The sequence below is a fragment of the Carcharodon carcharias genome, chromosome 6, assembly GCF_017639515.1.
Source record: "Carcharodon carcharias isolate sCarCar2 chromosome 6, sCarCar2.pri, whole genome shotgun sequence".
Classification (NCBI taxonomy): Eukaryota; Metazoa; Chordata; class Chondrichthyes; order Lamniformes; family Lamnidae; genus Carcharodon; species Carcharodon carcharias.
In genome coordinates, this window is record NC_054472.1 from 74,810,157 (window position 1) to 74,837,567 (window position 27,411).

Consider the following 27,411-nt stretch of genomic DNA (forward strand, 5'->3'; position numbering starts at 1 on the left):
AAAACATGTAAACATATTCTTGCAAATGATTAAAATGATATGTACTGTCTTCCTAAAGTAAGGAAGGCACAAACGATTCATGGTGTTGCACTGTGATTTGTAATTGTAAGAAATATTTCATGAAAAGGGGAACAGGTATTTGCCTATATTATTGAATTCTATTTTGATGTTCAGAAACCTAACAACATTGCATTATTTCCTGGCCTAAAGTAGTCAATGTCTTTTCAGAACTCCTATAATACCACTTGGGAACTAATTTCTTGGAGCTGTTTGTGGGCAACTGAGAAATGAATCCCCCTTCCTTCCAGCAAAGATCCTGGTCTCTATTTGGTCTCCATCCATGATACCAGGCTGAGACTGAGAACTCAAAATGGGTGTGAATACATTTCAAACTGCTTTGTGACACAATCATATACACACAGAAGTCCACTGGTTAGAGTTATAAAATAATAACAAAAATATCAATTTTCTGGTTTTGAAAGGCTAGGTTCCAGCTAATTGCTCGCAGTCTGCATTGCACCAAATTGAAATCACTCTAGATAGAATTACTTCCAAAACTCTATTGCAAGTGTCCTTCCAAGTCCCACATCATGCTGACCGGGAACTAAATTGTCATTTCTTCACTATGGGCAGAACTTTCTGTCTGATGTACGGGGAGCAGGCCCCGCAGTCAGCGTGTAAAATGATGCACGATGATGTCGGGTGAGCGTCCTGACGTCACCGCGCGCCATTGTGATATTTCGCTGGGCGGGCACGCGATGAAGTTCGACGCGCGGCCGCCATTAATTAACGGGCTAATTAAGGCCCTTAATTCATCAATCGATGGTGATTTTCAGGTGCCGTTGCAATCTTCGGGTCGGCGCAACGGGCAGGTGGGTAAGAGACTTTTTTTATGAACCTCATCCACAGGCGGGATAAGAGGGCTCAGTGGGGTCATGAATCTGGTCTGTGAAGTACTTATTGGAGAAAGGTTTTTAAACTTTCCTGTGTGATCTGTAAAAGTTTAGAACGAATTCCAGCAGCTTTCTCTGTATTTTGAACCTTCAGGTTAACACTCTGCAGTCAGTAATCTTTATTGGGCCTGCAGCTTTCCGGAGGCCTCCCCTTAGCCTAGGTATGGGTTCTGACATGTCCACTGGAGGCAGCTCCTCTGAGGACAAAGGGAGGGCTAGAATAAGGAGGAGGCCAGGAGTGCACATTCAGCCTCCAGGGGAGCCGCCTTTGGGAGGCCAGGCACAGGCACAAGGGGTGTAGGGCCAAGAGGTAGACCAAGGTGGAAGAGGCCACAGAAGATGCCACTATCCTGCTGCCAGGGTATACAGGCGGCGAAGCAGCTACCTCAATATGACTGAGGTGCAGTGCTGAAGGAGGATCTGAGTGTCAAGGGACACAGTCAACTATATCTGTCGGGTGATTGGCCCTGAGATCTCTCCTGTGTGGGTGGGCACCCCATGCCAGTGGCTCTGAAGGTCACAGATGCCCTCAACTTCTATGACTCTGGCTCCTTCCAGGGCTCAGTAGGTGATCTTTGCGGTGTCTCCCAATCAGCTGTTCCCACTTGTGTCAAGCAGGTTACAGATGCTCTGTTCAGGCGTGCATGGACCTTCATCCACTACTGTTGGGACCAGGCAAGTGAGGCACAGTGACCCAGAGACTTTGCAGCAATTTCTGGCTTCGCCCACATCCAGGGTGCAGTAGACTGTACACATGTGGTCATCAAGGCACCAGTAGGTGAGCCCGGTGCCTTCATCAACAGGAAGGGCTTCCACTCCAAGAAGGTGCAGAATAGTGTGTGATCACAGGATGCTGATTCTACAAGTCTGTGCAAGGTACCCAGGCAGTTCCCATGATGCCTACATCCTCAGACACACCCAGGTGCCAGGGCTCTTCAGTGCTCCGGCTCAGCTGGTTGGATGGCTGCTGGGTGATAAGGGCTATCCCCTCAGAAGGTGGCTCATGACGTCTCTCCACCATCCAAGAACAGGAGCTGAGCAGCGGTACAATAGGAGCCAGGGAACCACAAGGGCTGTGGTGGAGAGAACCATTGATCTTCTCAAGATGCGTTTCCGATGCCTGGACCACTCAGGAGGCGCACTCCAGTATCCCCCAGATTGTGTGTCGGTGATAGTGATGGCATGCTGCGCTCTGCACAATCTTGCGCTGGAAAGGGGGGGATGCAGTGTTTGATGAAGTCATTGACGCAGTGGATGCGGTTGCACATGATGAGTCCAGCGCTGATTCTGAGGATGAGGAAGCACAGGGGAATGCTGAGTGGCTAGATGCTGACACAGGACTACACCAAAGAGGCAGGGACACCCAGGAGGCTTTAATCCAATGAACCTTCAGTTAGCTCAAAACAAATAGACCAGGAGGACCAGCCTTGCCTGGTGCTTCCATACTCGGCACTTAAGTGCTAAATCTGCCAGGTCATCAGTTGCAACTAAGGGCTTTGGACATAAACTTGAATGTCCAAACAAACACTCATGACATTTATCTTAACCATATAAATGCAGAACAAAGGAGCCACCCTCAGCCATGGTAACACATCTGGTTTTTATTTTAACCATCAGAATTCTCACAAATCCAAAACAAAACGTTAAGCAAGCAGAAAAAAATTATAAGTACCTAATCTCGGGCCAACACAAAAGCAGCAGTAAGAAACCCATGGGGTGCCTAAGGTGCCTTAAGCTTTTGTTTACGGGTGCTATGTCTTGGTGCTGCCCCATCGCTTGGAGAGGCATCTGCGACAGCCTGCTGACTCTGCTGTCCTGTTGGCCTCGATGACCTTAGCGGTTGTCCTCTGGCTCGTGGAGTCTGTGCTGGCCCCGTCTGCGAGGGATCTGCCAGTTCCACAGCTGTCGTCGCAGCCTCACCCGATGACTGGGAGATGGGCGAAGCAGCTGGTGCCTTCATCCAGAGCGCCCTGAGAGGAGCCCGCAGATACGACAGGCAGCTGCTGCACCGATGTGAGGTTGCCCCAGACCTCCCTGCTCACTGTGGATGGATGGGCAATGAGCTGGGAAGCTTGAAGCTCACACCATCTCCCACATTGGCATTGACCAACTGTGGCCACTGGCATTGTGAGGGCTTGCAGGTCCGAGTATAACCCCAGGAGGACCTGACTGTTCTCCTGGAAGTGCCTCTCCATGGAGGAAGCATGATGCTCTGCCATGAGGCTCTTTGCATCAGTGATGCTCTGCGTGGACTCCTCCACCACGCACACCAAGCGAAGCACAGCCTCATGTATCACTCCCAGATGCTCCCGCACACCTGGCCGCATTTCCTGCAGCTGCTGCCTCACGGACGACTCCAGAGGCACCTCATCACACCCCAACTCAGCATGTGCCTGGTCCCCTGCAGTCCCTCTGACTGCTGGCACCATCGGCACTCTCTGTCTCTGCCAGCTCCTCCAGCGATTGTGAAGTGCCCTCTCCACTGTGCTCCGGGACACTAGCCAATGTTGCAATGCCCACCGAGGCATTAGTATCTGTGCTGGTGCCTGCCTCGCAGAAATGGTGTGACACAGGTGACACTTGAGGACCCTCAGGTGTAAGAGGGGGCATCTGCAGTTCCTCCTGGCTGCCATGCTCTGATGATACTGAAATTAACAACAAGGACAGTGGATCAGTTAGTGTGTACACAGTGACACTCTTCATCTCTTTCCCCCTGGCTCATCCTGCGGTCAACCTTCCAGAATCAATGGACACGAACATTGTGAGGAGGATAGCATTACAATTACAGGCAGAAATAGACAGGCTGGTCAGATGGGCTAATAAATGCCAAATGGAATGTTATGTGGATAAATGTGAGGTGATGCACTTGGGCAGGACAAACAAGGCATGGGAATGCACGATGAATGGTAGGACCGTGGAAAGTAAGGAGGATCAGAGGGACCTTGCTGTGCATGTCCACAGGTCCCTTAATGTAGCAGGACAGGTACATAAAGTGTTTTAGAAGGTGAATGCCATTCTTGCATTTATTAGCCGAGGAATAGAATATAGGAGCAGGGAGGTAATGTTCCAAGTGTAGAAAACGCTGCCTAGGCCACAGCTATAGTCCTGCATGCAGTTTTGAAATGCTCTTCAAGGAAGGGATGTGATGGGAGTGGAGAGAGTGCAGAGTTGTTGACCAGGATGCAGGCTGGGCTGGAGAGTTTGACTTTTGAGGAGAGATAGCATAGACTGGGGATATTTGTTGAGGGGTGATATGATTGAGGTTTTTAAACTTATGAGGGGCATAGATAGGGTCGGCAGAAAGGAACTTTTCCCCTTGGCGGAGGGATGAGTAACCAGGTGGCATAGATTTAAGGTAAGGGGCATGAGGTTGACAGGGGATGTGATGGTCAACTTTTCCACACAGAGTGTGTTACAAATGTGGAACGCACTGCCTGAAAGGGTGGTGGATGCAGAAACCCTCCTAACATGTAATAAGTATTTGGATGTGCAGTTGCGATGCCATGGCATGCAAGGCCATGGGCATAGTGCTGGGAAATGGGATTAGAAGACTTAGGAACCTGTTTAACACCTGCATCCTCGAAGGGCCGAAGGGCCTTTCTCTATGATCTACACCTCTGACTCTATCACTCTGTGATCGAGCAATGTTGCAACAATAACAAATTAAACAATCATCAGCACTATGGATGTTGGGAGGACATTGTGGATCTTTCTGTTGGCCTCAAATACCTGGCCGTTCCACCCCAGCCTCACTGACTCTAGTTGACCTGGGCGCATGGCGCCTCTCAAGCTCCAGGGCCTCCTGTTCAAAGCGGCTTAACATCATCCGGTGAGCCTGGCCGCCTCCAGTCCTCCAACGCTCCGACGCATTGAGTATTCTTCTCCTGAAAAACAGAGAATACCATTCATTGCGGCAATTTGCACTTGGACTCTGCCCCCAGACTAGTCATGTGCGACTAACAGCAACACATGGTGCGAGGGAGAACTCATCTCCTCATGAACCACTCAGGCAGATCTAAGCATGGGCACTATTTGCTTGCCCACCCAGTGTATGAGAAATGCCCAACATAATTCAATGCAGTCACGACACGCGCACACCGCACCCCAATCACAGTGGCCCATATCAGGCCTCCAGTGCCTCCTCTTCCCGCTACTGCTGATTAGTCATACAAAGATAATACATCTCCCAACCCCCAATAGCCACCTTGGACACATTCTGCATACACCACTTTAGGAAACTCACCGACTTTGCTCCCAAAGCAAGGAGGCGCAACTACATGCAGCGTCGAGAGCTGGCTCTTGGCCACGACATCTTGAGGCTCCCCTTCCGCCTTCTCATCAACGTGAATAGGACATGTGTTGGATTCTGAGTATGCGCCTAGCTGCATCTTTTGCAGGTTGCCCCCAGACTAGTCATGTGCGACTAAGAGCAACACATGGTGCGAGGGAGAACTCATCTCCTCATGAACCACTCAGGCTGATCTAAGCATGGGCACTATTTGCTTGCCCACCCAGCGTATGAGAAATGCCCAACATGATTCAATGCAGTCACGACAGTAAGACTTGTTGGGGGGGTGCCTAAAAGGCTAAGGCTACCTGCTGGGTTAAATGCCCATTGCCAACATGGTACTCAACCTTCCAGAGCGCAACAAATCGTTGAAGTACTTACGACACTGCATCCCAGGTGCGCTGCACCACGTTGCGGGAGCTCACCACCTCCTCCCAGGCACATTTGGTCATGTGGGGGGGCCTCCTGCTCCCATCCTGGGGGCCAATGCCTCCCGCTGTGCTGCTACTTCCTTGAGGAGGGCAGCATGGCATTCATCTGAAAAGCGAGGGGCGCACTGGCCCCCTACTGGCCTACCCTGCAGCTTGCCCTGCTCCTGAGGCAGACCCTGCATGCTGGCCTGCTCCTCTGCCCTTCCCTCCAGTGTGCCCAGCTCAGCCAACCCCCTGCGGTGTGACTTCGAAGTGGCCATTGTGAGCAGCCTACAGAAGGCTGCCAGGCCTTTCTTTAAACAGACTGCCGGGTCGTCATTGGACCTGATGGTCTGTGCACGCCCGCCGCCACCTATACACCCCTGCTATCCATGGGAGTCGGCAAATACGCTGGGCGGGCCTTCCAGTGGAAAATGGCAGCGTGGACCCAATTGCGGCCTCCAATCGGGTCTGCGCCCGTCTACCCTCGCTCCAGCTCCGCCCGCCCAACAGGCAGAAAATTCTGCCCTATAGCTGTGACAAAATCCTGTCACTCCCTCTCTTAAAGCACCTACACCACATGGAGTGTAGTAGTTCAAGGCAGCGGCCCACCACCACCTTCTCAAGGGCAATTAGGGATGAGTAATAAATGCCGGCCTTGCCATCCCATGAATGAATTGAGAAAAAGGTCTTTAAAATTGCACCTGCACAGTACATTTTAATGAATCTACAAGAGCAGAATGCTCTTTTTTATGCTTTTTTTTAAATTAAAGTTTGTTGAGTTTAAAATATTTTTCATTGAATTTAAAAACATTTTGGATGTGGTATAAGGCTGGCTTTGAAAATCTTTCATTCTGGATAATCTTTCGCCTTTTAAGGGATACTACAAATAAAATGGTGAACACTCAGCTTGGCACTATGTCATTTCCAGATGTTCCATCCTTTTTGAAAAAGGTATCATGCCAGTTGCAAATAAGAGAGCAAACAAAGATGTCTTATTTTAGTCACCAAAACTATCAGCTATTTTTTAATCATACCCTTTTGAGAAGGGTTTTCAAGGAAAGAGATATATATCATCTTATCCAACAACATATCTTTAATAATAATGTCATGGATTGGACAAAAATGTACATATTCACTGTTGCTTAAGTATGCGGAGTCCTGTATTAAAAAGTAGACCTTTTCTCTTCTATCTATTGGGTATAATAGCTGTTGCTAAGATATTGAATCAGCTGTGGTGATAATCAGTGCATACCAGAAATAAAACTGACCATCCTTCCCCAATTCATCTGTATATGACATGAAAATGGACGCCTTCCAGAAAAAAGTAAATCAAAGAGGTTGCTTATATACCAATACTACTTAGAGTTTTAATTATTCAGTATACATAATATTTCTTTGGGTTCCTTTCATAGTCTGCTTTTTCAGGGCTCTAGATACAGTTGTTCATCCATTTTCATTATTTTTCCATTGGACTTACACACATTTTGTTGTAACCCTGCAATTAGTAAATATTTCATGCAAATTTTACATTACTAATAATTTTAATATGAGGTTATTGGTATTATTTTATTCCTATTAACATCTTGTTATGAACATAAAAATCCTTTATCCAAGGAGACTTTTAATTATCATTCTTTTCCCAAGAGTCTTCTGAACTTGATAATTCAGGAGCCATTATGTTTTGGAAGAGCATGAAGTAACATGCTCAATTTCCTTAGTTAGTTCATTCATTTTTCCTGTCCAGTATTCAGTGCTCTCTTGCAGCTGAGCAGAAAGCTCTCCAACTCGCTGGATCCAGTAAGATTTGTTTGGTACCATTGGATCAGTTATCTCTGATTCTTCTAGATCCTCTCTGGTTAATTCTTCAACTCTCTCCTTTTGAGAAATATTGATTGGCTTTGCCTCAGGTCCAGAGGAGCAGTTTAAAAGGGTTGCCGGATCAGAAGCCATAGCCCTTTCAGGTAAAGATACTTGCTGACTTGGTAGATGTTCCAGATCTCTTTGATCCTTCAGTTGCCTCCTAAGGGATCGGATAGTCTCACCAAAGGTTTCTAACTGGAGTTCAAGTTGATGACGGAGGAGCTGTTCTTTTTCCAACTCTCTTTTCTGTTTTAGATTTTCTCTGTTGAGTGTATTTAACTGTTACAATTCAACAAAGAAGGCATACATAGTAAATTGAGATTCTTAAATTTGGTTTATACACAAGCATTATAAGATAATTATAATACAATATATTATATATATATTCTTTCTGTATATAATATATATAAAAATAAAAAATATTGATATTATATAACACCAAATAGGTCACATTGACCTCAAAACGGTAACTTCTGTTTCTCCACAGGTGCTGCCAGACCTGCTGAGTTTTCCAGCACTTACTGTTTTTACCTCTGAAATACTAGTAACTAGACCATTGCTATAACTACGTGAACTGTCACTTGCAGTTTTAGATACTGCATCTCAGGAAGGATATACTGGTTTACCCAAAGATTTGCTGCCTGCTTCCTATTCTCCATGATTTTCTACTTTCCTGTAATCCCTGTCTATGATGCCGTTCCACAAAGCATTCATTTCAAGATGCTCATCTTTACTTAAAATTATTTTGCTCCATGCTATTGCTACAACATCCGCTTGTCTTATGCACGAACTCACATTCTATTCTGACTTCATTATGTATCATTGGTGGTGGAACTTTCATGAGTCTGAACATTTCCTAAGCTCCTCCACAGTGTTACATCTCTTGCCAGCCCCAATAGCCTTTTCATAATTTACCTTTTCAATCCTCTTTTCAGTCACCCTCCTTAACTTTTCCCCAATTTTTGTAAAGGATGTTCTGCCACATTAAGACAACTTGCAGATTTTACACACATTGTATATATTAATAGTGCAATTTTTATTACATAATGCCTAAAAACTAACAAGGTCAGGCCCATGGGAAATGCAATCATCCTACTTGTTGACAAAGCAGTCTCAGGAAGATGGCTTTAGCTTTTTGAAATATGATGTACTACGTAATGCATTTTGTATGCTCAGTTAGCATCTCCACCATTGTATTATTGAAGGTAATGTATAGATTGCACAAATAACTGGAGTTCCTGAATTCGCCATGTTTTATTCACCAATGTTACATCTTTTTTGATTTATTTCCACATGTAGTTAATACCTCAGAGAGCCAAAATATAACAATAAGAAAATAAAATACTATGAATGTTTGCTATTTAAATACTGTAATAAATTTTAAAATCCAGTAGATGGTGCCTGGGGACAGATACTTTTTGAGGCTTGGGGAGATTTCTCTTATTTGCAAAAACCCAAAGCAACTGAATACACTTGAACCAGTTATTCTTCTCCATTTCCCAAGGCAATGGTGAAATAGTGGAGGTAGGATTATTTGATTTAAAATTAACATTTTCATATATTTCATAGGATGTTATGAAGGTTATTTGTCAAAACTATATCCATTCTAAAAGCTGCAAAATTCACAGATTCAAAGGACACTTTAAATGTAAAATTATAAATATAATTTTCACGTGGTCAAGTGCTTATCAAGATAAAAGCATGCATAAATCCACCTTTTCCACTTAGTAACAATTAGACAAATTAACAGAAGTTGTTAAAAATGTAGGCTTATAGAGCTGCTTATGAAATGAAGATAGTGTAGATTTAGTAAGAGAATAAATCTGTCAATACCTTCTTTATTTAATATTTTTAAATCAAGCAAAATACAAGGACGTGCCTATAATTCTGGGTCTGCAAGTAATTGATATCCAGAAAGGACACTATAATGTTTACATTGATACATCTTAATATTCAAATTGGGATTGGGGCCTTAGAAAGTAAACAAGAAACAACATCTATTTTTTGTGGCCTTTACATCTGCCTTCAGCAAAGAAAATCTTAGGTACTCAAATTTATACCACTGTGCCTTGACAGCATAGTGACTTTTTAAACTTGACAGTTCACTTTGCTAAACAAGTTATTTGCATTCCATGCAGACAGATGCTTTAAGTCTTAAAACTGTCAAAAATGTTGTAAAATACATTAAAGCATTCCTTCATATACGTACTGCATAAGATTAAAGTAGTAAATGCAGTCAAGAAATTATTTTTTATTGTGATTTTGAGTTGTGAATTACATACAGATGTAATTCGTAATGACTGCTGTATGTTGAATTCATTAAAAATGGATGAATCTGCCTTGATAACCTTGGTCTAAAATAATGAAAACACTGCAGCAGGCTTGAAATGGCTCAAACACTGTTCAGTAAAATATTAAAGAAGCCACAGAATTCAAGAACTATTTTTCATATTCATTTCAACTGTTGAAGAATTTGAAAATAAATGCCACTTAGATATATTCACCAGTAAATTTAATCCTGTCATAATTACACATGAAAATTAAACATGCATTTTTTCAATTAAGGCAATTTGTTGTGTCACAAACATATAATTATGATGCAACAGATTTTAAGGGCAACTGTTTTTATAGGTACATTTCTGTTTTCAAACCTTTATGTTGAGTTTCAAGCCTCTTTGAAAATGGAAGTATGGAGAGACAACATGGCATCTTTCTGTGTTTGTTCAAACCTTGTCACACTCAGTTATAGAAACATAGGAAATAGGAGCAGGAGCAGGTCATTCGGCCCTTTGAGTCTGTTCCGCCATTCAATATGATCATAACTGATCCTCTATCTCAACGCCATAATCCTGCGCTCTCCCCATACCCTTTGATGCCTTTAGGGTCTAGAAATCTATTTCCTTCTTAAATATATTCAGTGACTTGGCCTCCACAGCCTTTTGTGGTAGAGAATTCCACAGGTTTACCTCTTCCCATCTCAGTCCTAAACGTTCTACCTTGTATCCTGAGACTGTGACCCCCCTTGTTCTAGGCCCCCTAGCTTGAGGAAACATCATCCTTGCATCCAGTCTGTCCATCCCTCTCAGAATTGTATATGTTTCAATGAGATCCCCTCTCATTCTCCTAAACTCCAGTGAAAACAGGCCTAATCGGCCCAATCTCTCCTCCTCGACAATCCTGTCATCCCAGGAGTCAGTGTGGTGAACCTTTGCCACATCCCTCTATGGCAAGTATATCCTTTCTTATGTAAGGAGACCAAAGCTGCACACAATGCTCCAGGTGTGGCCTCACCAAGGTTTGTCAACATGATTTCCCTTTCACAAATCCATGCTGACTTTGCTAATCTCTTTAGTATTTTCTTAGTGTTCTGTTATCGCATCATATATAATAGACTCTAGCATTTTCCCTACTACTATTATTAGGCTAACCAGACTGTAATTTGCTGTTTTTGCCCTCCCTTCTTTTTTAAATAGTGGTGTTGTGTTTGCCACCCTTCAATCTTCCAGGACTGTTCCAGAATCTACAGAACTTTGGAAGATGACAAACAACGCATCCAGTATTTCCACGGCCACTTGCTTTAATACCCTGGGATGTAGATTATCAGGCCCTGGGGATTTATCGGCTTTCAATCCCATTAGTTTCTCCAGCACTATTGTTTTATTAATACCAATTTCCTTCAATTCCTCCTTCTCACTAGACCCTTGATTCCCTAGCATTTCTGGGAAGTTATTTGTCTCTTCCTCCGTGAGGCCAGAACTAAAGTAGTTGTTTAATTGCTCTGCCATTTCCTTGCTCTTTAATATAAATTCTCCCATTTCAGACTGTAAGGAACCTACATTTGTCTTCACTAATCTTTTTCTTTTTACATACATTTGGAGCTTTTACAGACTGCTTTTATGAGGCTTGCAAATCTACCCTCATACTCTTATTTTTCCCTTTTTAATCAATCTCTTGGTCCTCCTTTGCTGAATTCTAAATTGCTCCCAATCTTCAGGAACTTTATGAGTCTTCTTTGGATCTAATACTTGCCTTAATTTATTTCGTTAGCCATGGTTGGGCCATTTATCCACTTCTATTTTTGTGACAGTAAGGTAAGTATAACTGTTGCAGTGCATTCATTCCTTAAATGTCAGCCATTGCCTATCCACCACCATGCCTTTTAATGAAGTTCCCCAATCTATCATACAAACAGATGAACAAGGAGCAGGAGTAGGCCATACAGCCCCTCAAGCCTGCTCCACCATTTAATAAGATCATGGCTGATTGGAAAGTAACCTTAAATCTGCATCCCACCTACCCTTGGTAACCTATCATCCCCTTGTTTACCAAGCATCTATCCACTTCTGCCTCAAAAATATTCAAAGACTCTGCTTCCACCGCCTTTTCAGGAAGAGAGTTCCAAAGACTCTTGACCCAATAGAAGAAAAAACTTCACCTCATTTCTTTCTTAGCCAACTTACGCCTCCTACCTTTGTAGTTTCCTTTGTTTAGATTTAGGACCCTAGTTTCAGATCGGACTACTTCACTTTCCATCCTAATGAAGAATTTTGTCACGTTATGGTCACTCTTCCCTAAAGGACCCCACACAACAAGGTTATTAATTAACCCCTGCTCATTGCACAAAACCAAATCTAGGATAGCCTATTCCCCAGTCGGTTCCTCGACACACTGGTCTGAAAAACCATCTTGTGAACACTCCAGAGGCAGAATTTTCACCTTAGCATGCGGGGGCTGGCCCCGCACGCCAACACGTAAAATGATGCGCTGTGACTTCGAGCGTGCACCCCAATGTCACCACGCGCCTTTGTGATATTTCGGTGGGCGGGCGCGCAATGATTTCTGATGCATGCCCGCCATTAATTAATGGGCTACTTAAGGCCCTTGAGCTAGTAATTGACGCTGATTTTTCAGGGCCCGTGTAATCTTCAGGTCGTTGCATGGACACAATGGGCAGACGGGTGGCCACATTTTTACAAACCTCATCCACGGACAGGATAAGGGGGGTAAGTGGGGTCTTGAGTGTTATTTGGCAGACATTTAATGCTTAAACTTACTGCTACTTGCCTGTGTGAGCAGGAATACTTCAAAACTCTTCACAGCTGCTTGGACAGGAGTAACAGGCTTCAGGTCAGGACTCTGGAGTAAACATCATTTTACGGGCCTTGCTGGTTTCAGGAAGCCTTCCCTTACCCTGGGAATGGGAGTTGTGCTCTCCACTGGAGGCACCTCCTCCTCTGAGGAAGGGAGGATTAGAATGGGGAGGAGGCCAGGAGTCCACATTCAGTCTCCAGAGGAGCCACTTTTTGGATGACAGGCCCAGGCACAAGTGGTGCAGGGCCAACTGGAAGTGCAAGGCGCAAGGAGCCATAGAAGACAACACTATCCTAGTGCTAGGGTTTACAGGCAGTGAAGCAGCTACCTCAATATGTCTGAGGTGCGATGCCGAAGGAGGCTCTGTCTCTCAAGGGAGACAGTGACCTCCATCTGTCAGATGATAACCTCTGAGATCAGCTCCGACAGTGTGGGTGGGCACCCCATGCATTGAAGGTCACAGCTGCCCTCAACTTCTATGCCTCTGGCTCTTTCCAGGAGTCAGTGGGTGATCCTTGCGGACTCTCCTGTCAGCTGTCCACACTTGCGTCAGGCGTACATCAACTTTCATCCACTACTGCTGGGACGAGGCCAGCTAAACAGAGCAAGCCAGAGGCTTAGCAGCGATTGCTGGGTTACCCCATGTCCAGGGTGCAATAGACTGCACACGTGGCCATCAAGGCGCCAGCAGGTGAGCCCTGTGCCTTCGTCAACAGGAAGAGCTTCCACTCCATGTATGTGCAGATAGCATGTGACCATAGGATGTAGATTCTGCAAGTCTGTGCAAGGTGTCCAGGCAGCTCCCAAGACGCCTGCATCCTCAGGTACTCCCAGGTGCCGAGGCTCTTCAGTGCTCCAGCCCGGCTGGATGGATGGCTGCTGGGTGACAAGGGCTATCCCCTCAGAAGGTGGCTCATGACGCCTCTCCGCCATCCAAGAACAGAGGCTGAGCAGCGCTACAATAGGAGCCACGCCTCCACAAGGGCTGTGGTGGAGAGAGCCATTGCTCTTCTCAAGATGCGCTTCCGATGCCTGGACCGATCAGGGGGTGCACTCCATTACCCCTCAGATCGTGTGTCGCTGATAGTGGTTGCATGCTGCGCTCTCCACAATCTGGCACTGGAAAGGGGGGACGCCGTGGAGGAAAAAGATGTAGACGCAGATGCTCCGGATGCACACGAAGAGTCCAGTAGTGAGTCCGAGAATAAGCATGCACAGGAGAATGCTAAGGGGGTAGATGCTGACCTGGACATCCTCTCGGGAGGCAGGGACACCGGGGAGGTTTTAATCCAATGAACCTTCAGCTAGCCCACCACAGATGGACCTCCAACACATGCCAGGACTGCAGGCTCCATACTCGATACCGGAGAGCAACATCTGCCTGGTTAGGAACATTAACTATGTGCCTTGTCAATAAAGTTCAATGACAAACAAGTCACTCATAGCATCATGGGTTCCCGTCCACCTGCAGAAGTAAGGAATCACCCTGAGCCATGTTCACATATGAAGCATTTAATGAATTAACAAAATAAAACAGAAAAGAAACTGAATGCAAAGGTGTTCAGCATCACACCAACTTGTCATCAACTCATAGTGGGGCAACATAAAACCACCAGTGAGAAGCCCGTGGTGTGCCTAAGGTGCCTTAAGTTTACGTTTCCGGGTGCTACGTCTAGGTGCTATCCCCTTGCTGGCACAGGCATTCGAGACAGCCTGCTCACTCTGCTGTCCTGTTGGCCTCGATGACCTTGGCAGGTGTCCTCTGGTCCGCGGAGCCTTTGATGGCTCCGCCCGGGAGGGAGCTGCCAGTTCCACAGATGGCATCTCCCCTATCGCCGCAGCCTCATCGGATCGCACGATCACCGGCAGAGGAACGGAGGAGCTGCTATCCTCATCCGGAGCACCCTGAGAGGAGCCCGCAGAGATGACAGGCAGCTCCTGTGCTGATGTGAGGTTGCTTCGGACCTCCCTGCTCACCATTGATGGATGGACACCTAGCTGGGATACTTGGTGCCCGATCCATCTCCCACACTGGCACTGACCACCTGAGGTCAATGCCACTCTGAGAGCTTGCAGGTACGAATGCAACCCCAGGAAGGCCTAACTGTTCTCCTGGAGGAGCCTCTCCACGAGAGTCGCCACTCTCTCCATGGAGGAAGCGTGGTGCTCGGCCATAAGGCTCATTGCATCGGTGATGCTCCGTGTGGAATCCTCCAGCACAGAGACTATGCCACACATTGCCTCATGTATCTCCGCCAGATCCTCCCGCAGACCCTGCTGGACTTCCAGCATCTGCTGCCTCAGGGACTAGAGGCTCATCATCAGCCACTGACTGAGCATGTGCCTGGTCCCCTGCAGTCCTCCGACTGTCAGCACCATGGGCACTCTCTGTCTCAGCCTGCACCTCAAGTGAGTGTGAAGTGCCCTCACCCCTGTGCCCTGGGACACTAGCCAACCATCTAATCCCCACCGAGATGCTAGTATCTGCGCTGGTGCCTGCCTGGCAGAGATGCTGTGACGCTGGTGCTTCTAATTGTTCTGGGGCCTTGGGTGTTAGAGGTGGCCCGTCTGCCTTCTCCTTCCAGCCCTTCTCTGGTGATGCTGAAAGGAAGAACAAGGACATTTGATTAGTTCAAGTGGAGACAATGTCAATGTGCATGCCTGGCCCCCGGATCAGTATGTGCTCATCCTTCTATAATCAATGGTCAACCTGTGTTGGAAGCTTAAATCACTGAACATTCAACAGTGGCATGGCTGCTGGGACACACATGGTGACCTTAGTGCACGGCAATCTTATCTCCCCCAGGCACCCCAGCCTCACCGCCACCGGTGCATGGTGCCTCTCCAGCTCCATCGCCTCCTGCTCGTATCTGGTGATTATGGTCAACTGGGCCTGGCCTCTGCCAGTCCGCATCCACTCTGCTTTATTGTGTGCGGTCTTCTCCTGAAAAGGAGAGAGGAGCATTGATGAATCCACCCTGTGCTTGGATTACCATAGCATTCCTGCCACCCCCACCTGAGTGAAACATTGCAGGGCTCATGTGAATCGTGACCCTGGAGCTGCCGCACACTCACCAAGCAGCCAGGGCTGACCCCCTTGCCCACAAGCTGCCTCCATCACATTTGCCACCACACGGTTTCACCTTGCAAAGCAAGGAGGCACAAGTACGTGGAACGCCAAAGGCAGCAGATGGATGGGTGCCCCGCCACCTGGAAGCTCCCTTCCCAGCATGTCAGCAGCCTGACTTTGATATGTTTTGCACTCCCAGCACTGCCCCTAGGTGTAGATCCTTGAGGTAGCCCCCAAAACAGTAACTCTGGGTGTCAGTCTACCACATGCTGTGGGTGTAGAACCCATCTCAGCACAACCCACTCAGGGTGAACTAGGCATGGGCAAGATCTGCTGGCCCACCCAGCGAGGGACACATGCTGTGAATGATTCAATGCAGTCACTGCGCTCAGAGTTTGTGGGGGGCAGAGGGGGAAAGCCTACCTGCTGTATTAAGAGACCTCTGCTAACATGGTACTCACCCATCCCGAGCGTAAGAGGTCGTTGAAATGCTTGCGGCACTGGACCCACGTGCATTGCACGTTATGGGAGCTAACTATTTCTGCCACCTCCTCCCAGGCATGTTTGGTCATGTGGGGGGCCCTCGTTCTCCTGTCCCTAGGAACGAGAACCTCCCGCCGTGCTGCCACCTCCTTGAGGAGGGCAGCAAGGACTCGTCGGAAAAGCAAGGGGCACAGTGCCCCTCTGACCTGCTCTCCTGCCTGGCCTGCTCACCAGCAGCGCTCTGGGGAGCCCTTCTGCTTGCCATGATTCCCCGAGGAATTCATCCACCACAGTATTATTTCTAATCTGGTTTGCCCAGTCTATGTGTTGATTACTGTAGCACCCTTGATACACACATCTCTCATTTCCTGTTTAATGCAGTCCCATACCTTGTTTGGAGACCTATAGACAACTCCCACTAATGTCTTCCGCCCCTTGTTGTTTCTTAGCTCCACCCAGACCAATGCTACACCTAGATTTTCTCAGCCAATATCCTCTCTCACTATCGCACTGATTTCATCCTTAACTAACAATGCCACACCACCTCCTTTTCCTTTTTGCTTTTCCTTCCTAAATATCGAGTACCCATAGATGTTCAGTTCCCAGCTTTGGTCATCCTGCAGCCAGGTTTGCATAATCACAATCAGATCGTACGCATTTACATCTATTTATGCTGTTAATTCATCTGCCTTATTGTGAATGCTCCGTGCACTCATATACAGTGCCTTTAGACTTGACTTTTTAACATTTTTTTGTACTATGGCCCTATTTGCTGCTAGCCCTTGTTTCCTCTGCCTTCCACTTTTGTTTTCTACTTTTCTGTCTTTCATTCCTCTCTTTGTTTCCCTCTCTTGTGTCTCCCTGCTCAGGTTCCCAAGCCCTTGCCAGTATAATTTAAACACTCTCCCACAATGCTATCGCATACCCCTGCGAGGATATTGGTCCTGGTCGTGCTGGGGTCCAATCTGTCCAGTGTGCACAGGTCCCATCTTCCCCAGAATCGGTCCCAATGCCTCAGGAATCTAAATCCCTCCCTCCTACACCATCTGTCCAGCCACGCATTCACTTGGTCTATTCTCCTATTCCTGATCTCACTGGTACATTGGACACGGAATAATCCTGAGATTACTACCTTTGAGGTCCTGCTTTTTAATTTATTTCCTTGCTCCCTATATTCTGCTTTCAGAACCTCATCCCTCTTTTTATCTATGTTGTTGGTGCCAACATGGACTATGTCCTCTGGCTGTTCACCCTCCCCCTTCAAAATGTCCTGCAGCCGCTCAGTGACATCGTTGACCTGGCACCAGGGAGGCAACATACTATCCTGGTGTCATGTCTGCGGCCACAGAAACGTCTATCTGCTCCCCTTACAATAGAATCCCCTCTCACCATTGCTCTCCCACTGTTTTTTTCTCCCCCCAGCTCTGCAGCTGAGCCACTTGTGGTGTCATGGACTGGTTATTGCTGCATTCCGCTGAGAAACCATCACCCCTAGCAGTATCCAAAACGGACAATCTGTTAGAGAAGGAGATGGACCCAGGGGTCTCCTTCACTACCTGCCTAGTGTTTTTACTCTGTCTGGTGGTCACCCATTCCCTATCTGCCTGTGCATTCTTTACCTGCACGTGTGACCAACTCACTATATGTGTTATTCACGAAGATCTCATCCTTGTGGATGCTCCGCAGTGACTTCAGCTGCAATTCCATCTCCAAAATGAGAATTTGGAGTAGCTGCAGTTGGAGACACTTCCTGCACACAAAGAACAGGAGACAGGAAGGGACTTTAAAGGACCTCAATATAATTAACTTACTTACTGGTGGAACAATGATTCATCAAAATTAACATAGTAGCTATTTTGTTCCTGATTGTGAAGAAGATTGTGTTAAATCCATGTGTGCAAAACCCCAAGAAAGCATGCTGAGAGACATCATCAGGGGGGTTTTCTCCCTGTCACCGGGAGTCAAAGAGCATGGTATTAAGCAATCAACTGCTGTTCTGCCAAATGAGTCCAGGCAATCTGCAAGTGTCATAAACGCAGAACTAATGAGGAACAAGAAACCTTCTCTTTCCCAAAATCTGCTCGATCCGCTGAGTCCACCTTAAAAAGGCAAACACTGACTAGTCAACTGCAGAAGCCACTGCAGCTGCTAAACTGAGCGTCAAGTTTCAACCGCTTTACTTCAGAATTAAGGAACTCAAGCAACAGGCCTGCAATGATATCTCACAGAGAGTGATTTGAAATTCTCATCTTCAAGTATCTTTTTAAATTCGTCTTCATTTTAATCTTTGTAATTTTAGTTTTTTAGTCTTTTAGTTGAAAACTTTATCACTTTTACTTAAGTAACTTTCAGCAGCAGTTTTGTAATAAATTAGCCTTTATCTTGTTTAAAACTAAAGCTTATCTGCTGGGTTATTTTTAAATTGAACCACTCATAAATTAAAAGGGGGCTACATGCATATGCACAAAAATTCTTAGCTTGCAGACCACTTTGAGGGACGGGTTTTACATGGTTGTGACAGTTGGAGTCTCATGTCCAAGACAGTACCCATTGCAAAATGACCCACAGTCAAATTTGCACTAAAAGCCAAGATTCAATCCATTATGAAAAGAGTCACATTTTAAACTGCAAAGAAATTGGAAGTAAAAGGGACTTACAGTTACATTCCCTTCTACAGCTGCGAAGTAACAGAGTCCAAATTACTTGAAACCAACCCAGAAGCTACAGCAGCGAGTTTTGCTTTATAAAAAGTACTAACCATAATTTATGTTGGCAACTTTTGATGCATAAAAGTTTACTGATTAGGAGGGTTTGAACTGGCAAAAGTTAGTGTCCGTAGACGTGGAACAACTATAAGCCGTGTGAGGTAGGTATGACTTAAGATCCCCAGGAAGACAAGGAGACAGGAATTCCTTAAAATGCTGGCTGAGCATTTTGAATTCAGTACAGAGTCAGAACAGGCAGCAGAAGTTGAATCAAAATCGGATCAGGTTAATTTGGCGAAAATAGAGCTGCAAAAGCTGAAAATTCATTTGGAGATTAAAGCCCAGAAAGAAAAGGAGGAGATATTGGCCCGAGAATAGGAGCTAGAACTTCAAACCAAGAAAGAAAGAGACAGTTAGAAAGGCAAGTTCAGAAAGAGAGGGTAAGGAAAGAATGGAATTTCCAGCTACGGAAGTTGGAATTGGAGCTGCAAATGCAGAGAAATAGAGACCTAAGACAGCTTGAAGGTGCTTGGGGAAATCTCACTGTGTATGACAGCCAAAATCCCCATAACCCTGAAACAGGTCTCGACGCCCTAGAATTCTCCAACTTTGTTCCCAAATTTGATAATAGAGATGTAGAATCCTTCTTTACTGCTTTCAAAAAAGTAGCAGATCAGCTACGTTAATCCCAGGATGTGTGGACACTGATGATCCAGGGTCAGCTAACAGGAAAAGCCCAAGGAATCTTCTCCACACTGGGTCCTGAAGTGACTGCTGACTACAAACAGCCTAAGGATGCAATGCTGAGTGCCTATGATCTCATGCCAGAGGTATATCATCAGCAATTCTGAAAGTCCCTAAAAAGCCCATACAAACATATCTAGAATTTGAAAGAGTCAAGCAGATTACTTTCGAGCGATGGGTGTATGCTTTAAAAATAGAGCATGCCTACGATGGGATAAGAGAACTGGCTTTGTTAGAGGAGTTTAAAAATTGCCTCCCTTACAATATTAAAATGGGGGAACAAAAGGTTATTTCAGCAAGGGCAGCTGCAGTGAAGACTGAGGATTATGAATTAGGAACTTAGGACTTCAGAGAAAGAGTAGGCCAGTCAGCCCTTCAAGCCTGCTCCACCATCAATAAGATCTTGGCTGAACTGGTTGTGTCTCAACTCCAGTTTGCCGTTTGTGCCCCCCCACATCCCCCCCGCACCCCCCCACCCCACCCCCCCCCAACCACCCCCCACCCCCCCCAGAACCCATGACTCCCTTATCAATCAAAAATCTGTCTAACTTTGCCTTGAATAAATTCAATGACCCAGCCTCCACTACTTTCTGGGGAAAAGAGTTCCACATACTAATGACCCTCCTCATCTCCATCTTAAAAGGTAGACCTCTCATTCTTAAACTGTGTTCCCGCTTCTAGTCTCTCCCAAAAACATCCTTCCTGCATCCATACTATCAAATCCCTTCAGGATCTTATATGTATATATATATATATATATATATACATAAGATCACCTCTCATTCTTCTAAATGCCAATGGGTATAGGTCCAACCTGTCCAGCCTTTCTTCATAAGATAAGCCCTTCATCCCAGGAATGAGTTGCGTGAACCTTCTCTGAATTGCTTCGAAAACAATTATATCTTATTTCAAATAAGGAGACCAAAATTGCACATAGTATTCCAGATGTAGTCTCACCAAGGCCCTGTACAGCTGCAGTAGAACTGCCCTACTTTTATATTCCATTCCCCTTGCAATAAATGCTAACATTCCATTTACCCTCCTAATCACTTGCTGTACCAACATACTGACTTTTTGTGATTCATGTGCCACGACAACCAGATCCCTAGGTACCACCGAGTTCTGCAATCTCTCTCCATTTAAAGAGTATACTGCTTTTCTATTCTTCCCACCAAAGTGGACAAGTTCGCATTTTACCACATTAAACTCCATCTGTCCTACACATTAACTCTCGGGCCTCTGAATCACAGCAGGTATGGGTCAAATGGTCTGTATAATGTTGTAGGGAAAAGATAACAGGGGATAGAGAGGAAGGAAAGAATGGGGAAAAATGGTAAAACCCCCAATCTCTGACTCTGAAAAGAAGGAATACAGATGGCAGAGCTGTAGACTGCACCCTGTCTGTTATAATTCTAGTAAACCAGGCCACAAACCAGGTTGTGTGGCACTACCATCGTGCTAAATGGGATAGATTTCAAACAGATATCGCAGCTCCAAACTGGGCAACCATTAGGCGCTGTGGGCCATCAGCAACAGCAGAATTTTAGTCAACCACAATCTATAACCTCATGGTCTGGCATATATCCCACTCTACATTGCCACCAAGCCAGGGGATCAACCCTGGTTCAATGAAGGGTGCAGGAGGGCATGCCAGGAGCAGCACCAGGTATACCTAAAAATGAGGTGTCAACCTGGTGAAGCTATAACACAGGACTACTTACATGCCAAACCGCATAAGCTGCAAGTGATAGACAGAGCTAAGCAGTTCCACCGCCAATGGATCAGATCTAAGCTGGCAGTCCTGCCACATCTAGTCGTGAATGGTGGTGGACAATTAAACAATTCACTGGAGGATAAGGCTCCACAAATATCTCCATCCTCAATGATAGGGGAGCCCAGCACATCAATGCAGAAGGTAAGGCTGAAGCATTTACTATAATCTTCAACCGGAGGTGCCGAGTGCACGATCCTCCTCCAGAGGTCCCCAGCATCAAAGATGCCAGTCTTCAGCCAATTCGATTCACTCCTTGTGATATCAAGAAACGGCTGAAATCACTGGATACTGCAAAAGGTTATGAGTCCTGACAATATTCAGGCAATAGTACTGAAGAGTTGTGCTCCAAAACCAGCCATGCCCCTAGCCAAGCTGTTCCAGTACAGCTACAAAGCTGGCATCTACCCAGCAATGTGGAAAATTGCCCAGGTATGTTTTGTACACAGAAAAACAGGACAAATCCAACCTGGCCAATTACCGCCCCTTTAGTCTACTTTCAATCATCAGTAAAGTGATGGAAGGCATCATCAGCAGTGCTATCAAGCGGCACTTGCTTAGCAATAACCCGCTCACTGATGCTCAGTTTGGGTTCCGCCAGGACCACTCAGGTCTTGACCTCGATACTGCCTTTGTTCAAACATGGACAAAGAGCTGAACTCCAGAGGTGAGGTGAGAGCGACTGCCCTTGACAACAAGGCAACATTTGACCGAACATGGCCCCAAAGAGCTCTAGCAAAACTGGAGTCATTGAGAATCAAGGGGAAAACTCTTCGCTGTTTAGAGTCACACCAAGCACAAAGGAAGATGGGTGCGGTTGTTGGAAGTTTATCATCTCAGTTTCCAGGATATCACTGCAGGAGTTCCTCAGAGTAGTGTCAGGCCCAACCATCTTCAGCTGCTTCATCAATGATCTTCCTTCTCATAAGGTCAGAAGTGGGAATCTTCGCTGCACCATTCATGACTCCTCACATACTGAAGCAGTCCGTCCACATGCAGCAAGACTCGGACAATACCCAGGCTTGGGCTGACAAGCGGCAAGTAACATTCGTGCCACACAAATGCCAGGCAATGACCATGTCCAACAAGAGAGAACCTAACCAACGCCCCTTGACATTCAATGGCATTACCACTGCTTTACTCCCACTATCAACATCTTGGGGGTTACCATTGACCAGAAACTGAACTGGACTAGCCATATAAATACAGTGGCTACAAGAGCAGGTCAGAGGCTAGGAATCCTGCGGTGAGTAACTCACCCCGTGACTGCCCAAGCCTGTCCACCGTCTATAAGGCACAAGTTAGGAGCATGATGGAATACTCTCCACTTGCCTGGATGAGTGCAAGTCCAACACTCAGGAAGCTTGAAACCATCCAGGAGAAAGCAGCTGCTTGATTGGCACCACACCCACAAACATTCACTCCCTCCAGCCCCAATACACAGTGGCAGCAGTATGTACCATCTACAATATGCACTGCAGGAATTCACCAAGCCTCTTTAGACAGCACCTTCCAAATCCACGATCACTGCCATCTAGAAGGACAAGAGCAGCAGAGACATGGGAACACTACCACCTGGAAGTTCCCCACCAAGCCATTCACCACCCTGATTTTGAAATATATCACTGTTCCTTCACTGTCACTGGGTCAAAATCCTGGAACTCCCTCTCTAACAGCATTGTGGGTGTACCTACACCACATGAACTGCAGCGGTTCAAGAAGGCAGCTCACCATCACCTTCTCAAGGGCAATTAGGAATGGGCAATAAATACTGGCCTAGCCAGAGACGCCCACATCTCATGAATGAATAAAAAGCACATAAAAGAACACTGCTGGCATGCAAGGAAAGCCACAGGCAGTATTCCAATGCAGCCAGTATCTGTAGTCTTAAAATTGTAACCCTTTGTGCAAATGCAAAGGAAGCCCCAGAAACCTATCCAGGATACAGGTTGTTTACAGACACTGCTGGCAGAAAGAATTGAAGATTTCCCACCCTGCAGAAGCATATAAATTCCAACGTGATAGTCAAACAACTAACTGGAGAAGCATCGAGGTAGAATTGTTGGAAATTCACTTAAAGAGTGAACTTGTTATCGGGTTGATAACGGTGGGTATAACCTCAAGCTTGGGGTTGAACTTTTGCTGGGAAATGATCTCGCAAACTGAAAGGTGTTACTCCATAAAACTCAAAAACAGAGAGACTGAGCAAACGGAGCAGCAGGAATTGTAAAGTTCCAGACAGCTGAAGAAGCTTTACAGGGGATGACAAAACACATGAAGGTTGAAATTGCTCAGCAAAGTTAAACAGGGACCAAGGAAGTCCAGAAGCAGGCCAAGACACAGTGAGGGAGATGCCTCACTTTGTTGAAGAACTTGGGGGAAGTCATTTGGATGTTGAAAGAGCTGAAGCTAAGCCAAATGAGTTGAAAGAGTTTCAGAATTGAAATACTAACATAGTGGCTATTGGGCTTAGTTCAAAACATGATTGGGATAGACTGATTTGTGAAATGAGGGGCAGTTTGAAGGTGTTGGAGGAAAAAGCAACAACACAAAACACAAAAGCTGTCGCCCTAGCTCAAAAGATTTAAATGCAATATGATCTGAGTGGAATGAGGAAAAACTGAGAGATTTTAAGCTGTCCAAAGAACAAACCAGACATGAATATTCTTGTGACATTCTTGTATCAGCAAAAAGAGACTTTGAACAAAGAAGGGACACAAGTTACTGGCACAGAAAGAGGCCATTGCTAACTTGCTTACTCAAAGAGAGAATTTAAAAGGTTTACGTCTGGGAAGAGATCAGGAAACACATCCAGGCGAAGAAACAGCAATTGATTCAGCTTTAGCTTTGTCTGGCACATTCTTCGAAGACATCAGTGATGAAAAGGTTACAGATACCAAAGCTCCAAAATTAAAATCAGTGCAAACTGTCGGAAAAACCAGGAAAAAAAGAAGAGAATCCCCATATAAAACCTAACCAGAAAATGTAAGAGAGTGTGAAAAATGTATGTATCACTTTATTGCTTGTTTCCACAACATAATTCTGTTAAAAGAAGAAAATATAATACCATTTTTTCCTGTAAGGGGGAAGGTATGTCACCAATGTGTAATTGTGATATAAAAGATTTTAAGGACAACCGTTTTACATATACATTTCTGTTGTCAAACCTTTACTTTGAGTTTAAAAGCCTTATTCAAAATGTAAGTATGGACAGGCAACATGGCACATTTCTGTGTTTGTTCAAATCTTGTCTCTAGAGCTGGCTACGAAGAGTTATTAAAATGCAAAGACTCCTCCAGAGATGTCCAATGTATCTTCTGAAAGGTTTTGATAGAACAGGAGGCAGGAAGGGATTTCAAAGGGCCTCAACATAATTGTTTGCCTGGTGGAACAATGATTCATCAAAATTAATGTAGTTGCTGGGGTCTTGTGTGAAAAACCCCCAAGAAGAACTCTGAGAGAGGTTTTCTCTTTGCCACTGGCAGTCAAAGAGGAAGGAATTAAGAAATCAACTACTGTTCTGCCAAAAAAGTCCAGGAAATATGCAAGTGCTGTAACCTCATAGCTAATGAGGAACAAGAAACCTTCTCTCTCTTCGAAAACCTTCTTGAACTACTGAGTCCACCTAAAAAAAGCAAACACTGACTAGTCAACTGCAGAAGTCTTCACAGCTGCTAAACCAAACCTCAAGTTTCAACACCTTCACTTCAGAAAGAAGGAACTCAAGCAACGGACCGGCAACAATATCTCAAAGAATGATTTGAAAATCTCATCTTTAAGTATTTTTTTCCCTTTATTTGCATTTTAATCTTTGGAACTGTATCTTAGTTAATAACTTTATCATTTTTACTTCAGCAGTAATTTTGTAATAAACTAAGATTTATCTTGTTTAAGACTAAAACTTGTCTGCTGGGTTATTTTTAAATGGAACCACTCAAAGTAAAAGGGGCTACTGAGTTCATTATTTTAAACACCTGAGTCTGAAGCAATATCTATGATGATTCATTTTTTTGATGAAGAAATGACTCCATCTGTAGATGTCAGTTAATTACTGAGATGACCTAAAATGTGAATGTTTCAAAACTTGCCTCCTTCACTTCTTGAACTCTCAACTGTCTAATGACTTCCTTCCATTATTTTTAATAGAATGGCTACTCTCTCAGGCTTCCAGGTCCCCTTCCTCCAGGGAAAAGGCAGACATTCCCACAGAATAAAAAGTGAGGGCTAAATATAAATGTTTGGGCCTATGACAGAATTAAAAGCAACCTCATTCTTAGATTGTATAAAAAAAAATTTAAAATTACAATGTAAATCAAAAGCGTTTTAGTTGAAGCATTTTTTTCTTTATTGCTATCGGATTCCTTAAATACAGAGAAGAAAACAAAACAGATGTGCATTTTTGTCAATTACTGTACTCACAGCAGTTTTGAGGATTCAAATAAACCATTTATTAATCGTAACTCTTGGGGAACCACAACGGCATTTTTGAGTGAGATATACATATATATGTGTTTATATACATATATGTATATACATATATGTATTGGGCTGAATTTTGTGACTAGGCCGTAGATCCTGAAGCAGTTTGTGTTTTCTTTCAAGTGCAGAGCAGCCAGGCAAACTTGTTCTTCGGCGGCCAACCAATTAGCAGTGGTGAGGTGCGGGTGTCATCTGGTGGGAATGAGAAGGCGGGATGTGAGGTGTTGGAGGCAGTGTCAGAGATGTCACAGCAGGTGCTGCCACCATATTTAAAGGACTGCCAGCCCTGTGACTGCCTGGTCTGCAAAAACTGACAGCCTTCCCCCCGGAAAGCTGAAAATTTAAAGGAAATCTGAAGCTGCAATAGCAATTGGCAAGCCCCGGGTGGTCTCACGTTTCACTTTTGACCCCCTGCGGGCTCTCCTCCAGGCTGCAAGGGCAAGGTGGGAGATCCTCTTCCCTAGGGACGAGAAGATGAGGCTGGCCCACCTGACCAGGCAAGTTTGGACAGAGATTGCAGAGGAGGTCAGCAGCCATGGGGCCACCCCCTGAACCTGGATACAGTGTCAAAAGCATCAATGACCTTATTCAGTCTGCCAAGGTGAGTACTCCATACTTCTTTACCATACCTTTGTGGCTAGAATGTGGCAATACGAGAGGGTGCATTTGGTGGAGAGTAAATGACCACCCAGTGAACAAAAACAACAGCTTATAATTATATAGCGCCTTAATGTAATAAAATGTCCCAAGGTGCTTCACAGGACCATTATAAAATTATGACATCGAGCCATATAAAGAGATATTAGGACAGGTGATGAAACCTTAGTCAAAGAAGTAGATTTCATGTGGTAAGATAAAGGACGAAAGTGAGGTGGAGAGGAGAAACTTCGGGAGGGAGTTCCTGGGCTTATGGCCTAGGTAGCCAAAGGCACGGCCACCAGTGGTACAGGGATTAAAATAGCGGACACACAAGAGGCTAGAATTGGAGGAGTGCAGATATCTTGGCAGGTTGTGGGACTGCAGGAGATTACAGAGAAAAGAAGGGGTGAGGCTGTGGAGGGATTTGAACACACAGATAAGAATTTTAGAATCAAGACGTTGCCTGACTAGTAGCCAGTTTAAATCAGTGAGTACAGGGCTGATGGGGGAACAGAGTTTAAGTGAGTTAAGGCACGGGTAGCAGAGTTTTTGGATGACCTCAATTTTATGGAGGGTAGAATGTATGAGACCAGCCAGGCATGCATTAGAATATTCAAGACTAGAGGTAACAAAGGTGTGAATGAGGGTTTCAGTGGCTGATGAGCTGAGGGTTAGGGATGAAGTCAGGTGATTACAAATGTGTAAATAGAGAGTCTTAATGGTGACATCAATATGAGGTCAGAAGCTCATCTCGGGGTCAAATTTAGCACCAAGATTATGAATAGACCCGGTCCCTTTGAATTTTTAGGAGGGTGGGCAGACAGGGAAATCAGCTGTCCGCCCGCCGACCTGTCAATGGCCAATTAAGGCCATTGACAGGCTAATTAAGATCATTAAAAACCTGTCCGTCCAACC

The 27,411-nt window shown here is 45.3% G+C and overlaps 1 protein-coding gene across 1 annotated transcript in view; it reads right to left on the bottom strand.

Annotated features, from left to right (window-relative positions):
- Nucleotides 1–7,155: 7,155 nt before the first annotated feature.
- LOC121278803 (polyamine-modulated factor 1-binding protein 1-like) overlaps nt 7,156–27,411 on the bottom strand; it is a 357,653-nt gene continuing 337,397 nt past the window's right edge. Inside the window, exon 18 of the mRNA XM_041189256.1 lies at nt 7,156–7,793. Coding sequence (XP_041045190.1) covers nt 7,329–7,793 — 465 coding nt within the window. The 3' untranslated portion in view covers nt 7,156–7,328. The remainder of the gene's footprint in view (nt 7,794–27,411) is intronic.